This window comes from Sinocyclocheilus anshuiensis, unplaced genomic scaffold, assembly GCF_001515605.1.
Source record: "Sinocyclocheilus anshuiensis isolate Anshui unplaced genomic scaffold, SAMN03320099.WGS_v1.1 scaffold546, whole genome shotgun sequence".
NCBI classification, from domain to species: domain Eukaryota; kingdom Metazoa; phylum Chordata; class Actinopteri; order Cypriniformes; family Cyprinidae; genus Sinocyclocheilus; species Sinocyclocheilus anshuiensis.
In genome coordinates, this window is record NW_015542451.1 from 1,536,796 (window position 1) to 1,547,198 (window position 10,403).

Sequence of the window (10,403 nt, forward strand, 5' to 3'; positions counted from 1 at the left end):
AAACTCACCATTATAGTGATTAGCGTTCCCTTTGGTTGGGCACTTGGAACTTCGTTTATGTTACTATAATTTTCTTCCTGTTAATGCAGCAATGCAACATGAAATCAGAGTTATTTGATTTCAAGGGAAGAAAAGTAATAAATAGATTGCTTTTAGAAGATGATCTATCTTCTAATTAAATCTCGGTCTCGGGCACTTGGTTGAAATTGCAGAGGGCCCCTTTCACAGCCGTGGGCCCCTATAATCATCACCACCTTTCTCCCCACTAACGACGGCCCTGGTTTTATGTAGCATTATTGCACAAAGCTAAGGTCAGACCATTGTGTTTTTGCTTTAAATTTTGAAATTATACAATCTAATTTACATCAAAAACTGCTCATACTATATGTAGCATGTTCGTTTGGATCGTGATTAAAATGCAGTGGTTCTGCAACAGTTTCATGCATTCTGATTAATATAAACGCGCAGTCAGGTAAAAACATGATACAGATTTTTGGTCAAACCGCTCAGAATTACTTACAATATATATTGGTTTTACTCATTAGCGTCAAAGCTACAGAACTCAAACTAGATCAACTGTACGTAACTTTAACATAAAGGGGGGAAAAAATTAAAAGACAACACATACAGTTTTACATTAAATTTTATTGTAAAATACAGTTTTTGAGAAGCAATTAATTGAATTTCACAGTCATAGGTTATATTTTTTAACAAGACTATGCTAATACATTTTTATATTGTATACAATATTGTTGTCCATTATATTTAATGTTGTTAAAGTTACACAACTGTTCAAAACTTTAGGGTCTGTAAGATTTTTTAATGTTTTTGAAAGAAGTCTCTTCTGCTTACCAAGGCTGCATTTATTTGACCAAAAATTCAGTAAAAACAATAATATTGTGGAATATTATTACAATTTAAAATAACTGTTTTCTATTTGAATGCATTTTAAAATGTAATTTATTTGAAATAGATCTTTTTTGTCATTATAAATGTCTTTATTGTTACTTTTAATCATTTTAATGCATCCTTGCTGAATCACAGCATTAATTTGTTTAAAAAAAATCTTACAGACTCCAAACTTTTGAACAGTAGTGCATGTTTTTCGTGAGTAAAAGGTATCATGTCAGAATTTACATTTCCAGAAGTTCTTACTCAGAAGTGGCTATCATATTTATTTTGTAAAAAAAAAAATAGTGTATCTTATCATTTATGCACATTGGAAAGTTTTGTTACTGTTTTCAGCTAAAAATGTTAAAATTTGATAGAACAATAGTGTTAAAAATATACATTTACCTTGTGAGCAGTCACATGCACCCTTCAACGCTTTCTCATCCTGAGTGAAATCTGTCAGACACAATGAAACACTGCACATCAGCTTCTCCAGATGAGAAATACTGCATTAGCATTTTTCAGATTTGGGATTTATTTCTCTCTAGCCTCGTTTCCACCAAGCGGTACGGTACGGTACACCCTGATCCAGCTTGCGTAGGAGTGGTACATGCCGGAAAGTAGCGATCTACGTCATTCTCGCGTGAAGAAGAAAGTGCAACATTGTCTGTGTGTATATGTGTGAAAATATAAAATTCTAAAATACACTGTTATGTTTTTTGTGTTTGTGCACACTGATGTAAACAAACCCAACACGCATGAGCAGCACGGTGGAACGAGTGAAGGAGACGCTTCATTCCCCTTGTGTTGTCATTCCCTTTGCAGCACACGCAAGTGAAGATTTTCTGTCAACCAATCAACGTTCTGCAGTGAGTTTAGCTCCACCCTTTAGGTACCGGACTACTGTGCTAGGTACCCCAACGGAAGGGTCCCAAAAAAGTGGTATGGTACGGTTCACTATTTTTGCACCATTCACAACTTCTGACAATGGAAACGGAGTTAATTGTGTACCGTACTGAACCGTACCGCTCGGTGGAAACGAGTCTTCTGACATCTAATAGCATCACCTGCGCTGATGACGGTGGCCGTCTGCATGTCCCTCAGGAGTCTGTCGACGCTGCTGTCGTCTCTTGAATACAGCGCATATCGATTGATCCCTAGATGGAACTGCAGCCAGCTGGCCTCCGGGTCAAAGGTCACGGGATGATCGAGTATAGTGATGTTTGAAGCTGCTGCCGCCTCGATGTAGAACTTTTTCATTCTGTGCAGGAGAACAAGAGCTGGCATTAGAGATCGTTTGGGCTTTTACACAAATGTTATCTGTCATTATATAATATTCAGATTCAGAAATTAAAATCTTTTCTCTTTAAACATGAATGAGAGGTACTTTCCTGCACAAAAACTTGGAATGAAACGAGTAGAAATTACACATTTGGTGAGCTCTCTTTTAAGTCACTCTGCCAACAGCAGAATTTTTGGCTCCCATAGAAAGAGACTTTATTTTCTATTACTTTAGAACCGAGCCATAAACTGCACACACGCACACACACATATATAGAGAGAGAGCTATATATATAGAGAGAGAATTATAAATAATAAATATTATAATTTTGCTTTATTTGTATTTAATTTTTAACACAAAGGCATAATATAATTCTATTATATTATTTAAATGGCATGCATGAAATATAATTCACACATTCCCAATTTAGTGCTGTAACTGTGAGACATCTCCCAGGTGAAAAATATAACAAGATAATAAATGAGGGTGGGGCTACATACTGTATATGTAATGTAATTGAATATAATAGGCATAACATAATAGTATTATATTAATGAATAATAATCAATATTTATTTAATTAAATGTTACAATTTTACTTTATTTTTTTAAACAAAATGACATTATATCCATATAATAATGATAACTAATATTTTAATATTTTAATTTTGCTTTATTTTAATTATAAGGTATATAATACTATTATATCAATTAAATGGCATAGCAAGTAATGGCATTCACACATTCCCAATTGACTGCCATAATGTGAAATATATTTTCAGAGTAAATAAGATAACAAGATATTACATGAGAAAAAGGCGGGACTATAATAACATATTTCAGTTTTTGGAATTCCAATGAAATTCAGGTAATGAGGTTATAATTTGCAAGAAAATGCTATAATTTCTCACTAGATACCAGAGGAAAATATAAATCTATAATATAGTGTTTTTTAACCACTATTATTTGTGCAACCTTTAACATTTAATTTTGTATGGATCTGGCTGATTTTTTAAATCTATTTTGTATACGGTGTATTTTATGCATCATGGAATCGAGTCCCTGGCAGAAACAGAATCAGCACGTAACAGATCATCGATCCTTTTTGAAGCAAACATTTACCGTTGATTATTATTTGTGCAACCTTTAACATTTAATTTTGTATGGATCTGGCAGATTTTTTAAATCTATTTTGTATTCGGTGTATACGGTGTATTTTATGCATCATGGAATCGAGTCCCTGGCAGAAACAGAATCAGCACGTAACAGATCATCGATCCTTTTTGAAGCAAACATTTACCGTTGATCCTCAGAAATTGTCACTATGACCTCTACAAGCATCAGCTTGAGACAACATCATGGAGAAAAGAGAAATTAGTTGAAAGGCAAATATAAACTCTTGAAATGTTTACTGTGGCAGAGAGCCAGCAGGAGCCCACACATGAAAATATATGTGAATCCTCTTCTCTCTGCTTCCATAGTTACCACACGTCACCAGTGCTTCCACATACTGCACCGACTCAGTACATACAGCCAGACTCACATTACGCCTCATCAGTGTGTTTATGCTTACAAATACAGCGCAGGGAAACTTTTTAGGTGTTTTTCACCCCCAAAAGATCAGCAATCAGAGATGCTGACCACTGACGGACCCACAACTTCTGAAACAACCAAGTCTTGATTTTTTAGTGTGACCTGATTAACGTGGGTGGTTTATGGCAAGCCTCTGATTATGTGGGAGACACTCATGTTGCCCATTGGCCTGGCTGCACTTTAACTGAACGGCATCATGGCCTGTACAATTAAAAGAGTGATTTGTCTACACCACTGCCTATAAAACACAACATATAACATAAAAAACAACTCCTTACTAAACTAAACTGAAAATCCCATTTCCATGGGGCGGCAAGAGGGAGCATTGCTATAAAAAGCTCTTTTAAGCCAAAGATTCTGCAGCAAGGCCTTACGAAGAAAATATAGTGGCCAAGCTCGAGATACAAAAAATATTCAATGAAAAACAATCATATGTCATTGTTATCTATTGATATATATTATAAATTTGCTTTATTTAAACACACACAAAGGCATAACATAATACTATTAGATTAATTAATATAATTTAGATTTATTTAAATAAATATTATAATTTTGCATTATTTTTGTTGTTTTAATAATAATACTGTTTTATTTATTCACATAATAATTAATATTTAGTTATTTAAATAAATATCATATTATATTTTTTTGTATTATGATATATGTGATATGACTTTTTTTTAAACACCAAGGCATAATATAATTCTATTAATATGATTAAAATGATTGTATATGACTATATAGATACATACATACATAAATATATATATATATATATATACATTATATTTAAAAATTGTATACAAATTATATATAATAATGTATAATTTTTATTTATGATATATATATATATATATATATATACTTTTTTAAACAACGTAACACTATTGTAGGCATAATATAATACTACTAAAATAAATAACACATTAAGGTGCTTTTAACATAATCCTGAAGTAAGGCAAAAAGTATCAAACTGTGTGAGATTCCCAGATTTCCACTATAATGTAGTTCTTTGGTGTCGTACTTTGACCCTGACATCAGTGACCACACGCTGTGACCTGCCACCAAGATATGAGATGCCAATTCCACGTGTCCCAATCCAGAGCATTACCACACACGGATCTGTGCACCGCTGGGCCAAACGCAAGCAAACAAACACTGTGAGTCACTTGATCTTCTTTAATCTGCTGGCTCTGTCAGTAATGTCCTGACTGATGTCTTTTCTCAGATCTCAAATGAGGTTGTTAATAACAATAAACTCAAATAACCTACAATAAGCTTATTTAAGCTTTTTTGTTTTTTTTTTTAAACAAAGCTTCTTCTAAAATTCGTCAGTAAACAACAGGTTGCCATTGTGACAACTTACCCCCTATCGTCAATGTGTGTTAAGTACTGGTGGAAATGTTCAACACTTATTCCTAGTCAACACTTTAAAGTATGTGTCTATACAGAAGCTGATTCAACAACTTAAAGTGACAACTAGCCCCAGTTTCCCCTGCAATTCATTCTGCTCTGAGTGCGTTCCTGCTAATAAACACATCACATTATTTAAGATGAAGCCAAACAGTTGAGTACCTCTCCCAGCGGCTCACTTTCCTCTTGCAGTAATTCATGAGCTCCTCTTCCTGCAGTAGCTGTTCGTCGGGCACCAGTTCTGGAAGACTGATGTTGTAGAGTGGATGTCTGAACAGCCGCTCCAGCTTGGAGCCTCGCTCGGTGGAAACCACCGTGAAATTCTGGTTTGTCGTCCACGGGACGGTTGTAGCACCTCCGTTCTCCAGGCTGCCATTGGTGACCCTGCATGCACAGCTTTCTCTGGGCAGGTGATACCAGGCTTTGAGTCTGGGAAGCAGGACGAAATGGATGTCGGCCGCCAAGAGTGTGACCAAAGTGACGGCTACCAGCAGCCGGTCCCTCCTCATGTCGCCAGACTGGAGTGACCAGTTGGGTTGAGATGTCCTTCAAGCTGGCTAAGTTTGGAAAAATTATCTCCGCTTCTTCATCGACGAATCCTGCAACTTCTAGTCAGACCAACGTTAGGTTCCCCGCTTATTCCATTCAACACAGCTGCATGCTGCTCCTCACAGTAGCTCGCACATCTGACCCAGACAGCGCAGTGCCCTTGTGAGTCAAGTTGCTTTGCTCTCTCTCTCTGCGTTGCGCTGCTTTGGACTGGAGCGTGGAAGCAGTGCGCTTTCCTTGCCTTCGAGCAACATTCCAGCTGCACCTTCCCACTTCCCATGTAGACACAGCCTCCAATCAAAAAACACACACGCAGATAAACACACACACACATGCTGGAGAGAGACAGAGAGGGAGAGGCAGGGAATGAGTCGGAAAGCAGGTCTGAGTGCCAGCGCACACAAACTGAGTGTTTTCAGTCGGGAAATAAAAAGGCCTGGGTTTTTCTAAGCCTCAAACATTCGCTGGTGAAATGTGCACATTTCATTGAAACAGCACAACACACTGCTGTGTGAGGTGGATGGGAAGCACTGGTGGAGTTTCCCAGACAACTATTTTGTCTTTGGGATGAGAAGGAAAAAAGGCAAAAACCTCCAAAAACAAACAAAGGGATACAGAATGAAGCCTAAAAATAGATTTTTAAAAATACATGCGCTTGGTTGTTTTCTGAGGCTTTTGAAAAAATAATAAATAATAAGATTTATGTATTTAAATTGCATATATATAATTTGAATTATAGAGTTTTGGCAAACTAATAAACTTGTTTTAAAGTGTAATGCATATTTGTCAGTCATACATAAATGAAACGAGATTTCAGCACTCAAAAAATTTGCATCTATTTTAGTTCATTTGAATAATCATATTTTCAAAATGCATTTATTCAAACGGTTTAGTATCAGCATAAATCTGTTCATTGTGAAAATCATTACATTTATTCAGTTAAAAAGTATGAACACGGTTAAAATACGGCTATACTGGCAATATTTAACTAATTAAAATGTATGAAATTGAAACAAAAGTGATTTTTGGTGAGAACTGTGTATCTAAAACACATTTAGTTTATTAGTACTATTACAGGAAATTGACCTGTTTCTTACGTTTCATTTATATATGACTGACAAACATGCATCACATTAGGTTTATTAGTGTATGTTAAAACTGTGTAATCCAAAGAGATGGAAATTGGACATTTGACATAGTGTTAAAGGGATAGTTTACGCAAAACTGAAAATTCTGTCATCATTTACTCACCCTCAAGTTGTGCCAAACACAAAAGAAGATATTTTGAAGAATGAACAGTTAATGGTCTCCACCGACATACACAGTATGGAGAAAAATACCACTGAAGCCAGTGGCTATACCAGCAACTCTTTGGTTACCCACATTCTTCAGAATATGGTCTTTTGTGTTTGGCAGAAGAAAGAGACTCACACAGGTTTGGAACAACTTGAGGGTGAGTAAATGATAACAGAATCTTCATTTTTGGGTGAACTATCCTTTTAAATCTAGGCTGGAATATTTCTTTGAGTGTACAAAAAAAAAAAACAGGTCTTTCCCAACACTGCACGGGTGGATGAGTCCAAAATCCATTGCTATTTTAAAATGCAATCCACTTCATGCTCAAAAACAAACATGTCTTTTTGAATGAAATCACATGTTGTTTGCAGCTGTTGTTGACGTTTGAAAACACTGAACAGTAAGTATTTGGGTAACACCCCATCCATCGCTGCTACCAGATGACCTCAATGTTGACCGAATGCCATCATTTAGAGTGTAGCGGTACTTTCAGGGAGAGGTGGCTTCTGGGTAATGCTTGAGGAATTTCATCAGCCAACTCTGTACTGATGTTCAGATGTGTGGAGTTTATTTCAAGCTGTTGGATTCGGTTCGGGAACACTCACATTGCACTTCATTTTTCTGCTTGATTTGAAGTGTCACTGATGCTTGATTTATAAGGTTGTTTTGTTCGTCCTCCAAAGCTTTGCGCTTTGTTTACTTGTACTCTTCTTTATCTGTCTTGGATTATTCACGCAGAGCAGCTCTAAAGCTTCCAGGAATTCTTTCAACAAATTATATAACAGCATGTCAAAAGCTGGCTTTTGGGAAATCTTGGTGAAAAGTTGTGAGGAAAGTTTCCTAGTCAAAAAAGAAACAGAAATATTCATGCATACAGTATCTGTGACAAGAGAAACTTCACACAGGGCATCATTTGTACTCACTTGTCTTCCTATCAGATGAATGCATTCCACATTGAGAGGGAGTTTCTGCATTCCCAGACAAGAGACGAGAGCAGGCCAATCACATTTCACATTTGTGCGTACAGTTGTCCACTTCTTCTTGAATGGATGCATGGAACAACTAATAAATCACGGTGCAGAGCTGTGCTCATGTTCAGGTGATGAATGATCGGCTTGCGGAGCGCCAGAGGACAAGAGGTGCAGGTGAAGCAGTGCTGACTGCGCTTGTGATATTTCATGAATTAAACGACTCATTATGTGTGACTTTATAAGCTCTAGGGAGAACAATGATTCAAAACCATGTCTTATGGACCATAACTGTTTAAATTTGATTTGAATGCCACAAATTTTACATTTTGTAGTTCCTTGGGAAAAAAACAGTTTTCAGATGATTTGAGGTACTTGGCTGTCTGTGTTTGGGATCATTTTTTGGATTTTATTGATATGCAGGTTCTAGGGTGATCTTTATGGTTGCTAAGGCATTGCTAGGGTGTTGTTTGTGGTTTCTATGGCCACGTACACAGTGTAAAGTTTCAGGAGTGACAGCTGCATTTAAATATGGATGTGAATCCCCCAAATTATAATTTTGTGTGTGTACAAAACAGAACTCTCTCTCAAAAATGCAATGACTGACACTGCTGTAACCATAGCAACATTTTGGCGTCTCACGCGTTTGGTAAACAGCGACCAAAACTCGTTATGCTCGTAGATTTTAACCAAAGACTATAGAATACCCAAGACGTGTCACTCATATAGTTTTGAATGGGGAAAAATGCAACGCTCAATATGGCCGCTCTATCAAAGGAAGCCCCGCCTTCTGAATGAAAGAGCCAATCACTAATCGGTAAAGTCATCGCGTCACTGCAGCTGCCGTTAGAAGTCCCGGTTGCTATAGAAACAGTCAAGGTTCTGAGACGCACTCTTAGGACTGCGCATGCGCACTGGCTGGTCTAGCCTAAAAATTAAGCTTTTTTAACGCTGTTCGAGCAAAAGAAACAACATGAGACAATTGTTTTGGAGAATTTGATGTTTCCCCATTCAAAGGGATAGAAGCTGCACTTGCATGCCCGAGAGGCGTTTCAAAGATGGCCGCCGAGTGACATGACTTGCCTTAAAGGGATTTTGATTTGAATTAAACCATCATCAACAGAGCCGTCATGTTTTGTTTATGTTTCGAAGGCTACTTTGCAGAGTGAACTCTTGAAGGGTTGCCATGACCACTTATTACAAGCCACGCTTATGAAGTGTCTTTGGGCTCGGCTCATAAAGCTATCCAGTTTATGGAGTTAATAAAGCAGGCAGGCACAGGTCGCTATATTTTGCTATGTGGCTAATTTCCAAGATAATGTGTTTGGATTTAAGTTTATTATTGGCCTGTTCTTATTTGTTGTTTTTTTTATAGCAAGATCTGGCAACACTAATGAGTCAGACAGTACCCTGTAATTTCTTGCACCGCACATTTAGAAAAGACCCAACTCTGAAACTCATTTAAATACGTCATTAACAACTGGTTGTTCGGTTCGGTTTAGTACACACTGCATAGAATTTCTGTAAATGTGGTTGTCACTACCTGAAGTTTTCGGGAATTAATTTTGTTGCAGAATGCGGTTGTCACTCCTGTAAATTACTGAATTGTGTGTGTACTGGGTGGTTGCTAAGGTGTTCTGAGTGGTGCAGGTCTAATGGAGGATTGTGAAGCAGTGCTGATTGAGCTTGTGATCATGAATTAAATTTCATGAATTAAACGACTCATTATGCGTGATTTTATAAGCTCTAGGGGGAACAATGTTTCAAAACTGTGTCTTATGGAACATAACAACTGTTTAAATTTGATCTGAACACCATAAATTATGAATTTGGTGGTTCCCTGGAAAATATATATTTTTTTCCAAACGAGGTACCTGGCTGCTTGTTTTTGGGATCATATTTTGGATTTTAAAGGGTTTTATGTCCAGGGAGGTGTTTATTTTGGTTGGAGCTGTGTCTGACTTTGCGGTGCTGCAGTGGACACATTCCTCTCTGAGGTCTGGACTGCAGCTACGGTCTAAATGTGCTTTCAGCAAGTACAATCACAGACTGCTAATTGGTATGTACGGACATCCTAGGGCCACAGCGCTACATGGAGCCCTTGGCCTGCGCCTGTGATCAGGAGGGCTCTACGGTGTAACTTCCAGGTCAATTCAGGGTGACACATACATAATTATATTTTTACAGAAGTACATGTGATTGCTTGTGCAAAATCCTGGATGATGCTAGGGTGTTGTTTTTTTATATGGTTGTTAAGGTGTTCTAGATTGTTGCTAGGACATTGTTAGGGTGTTCCCTTTCGATACTTCACTCGTACTGCGTCTTGCTTAAGACGCATATGGGAAAAAGCCTTTTTTCTCCTGAACTGAAGCCTATTTCATTCACGCAGTGAAACTGCACGGCCATTGG

At 37.3% G+C, this 10,403-nt stretch overlaps 1 protein-coding gene across 1 annotated transcript in view; it reads right to left on the bottom strand.

Annotated features, from left to right (window-relative positions):
* Positions 1-6,003, bottom strand: part of fam20a (FAM20A golgi associated secretory pathway pseudokinase) — a 15,744-nt gene extending 9,741 nt beyond the window's left edge. Inside the window, exons 1-3 of the mRNA XM_016493127.1 lie at positions 5,344-6,003; positions 1,959-2,152; positions 1,297-1,347 (exon numbers count right to left, since the gene is read on the bottom strand). Coding sequence (XP_016348613.1) covers positions 1,297-1,347; positions 1,959-2,152; positions 5,344-5,690 — 592 coding nt within the window. The 5' untranslated portion in view covers positions 5,691-6,003. The remainder of the gene's footprint in view (positions 1-1,296; positions 1,348-1,958; positions 2,153-5,343) is intronic.
* Positions 6,004-10,403: the final 4,400 nt, after the last annotated feature.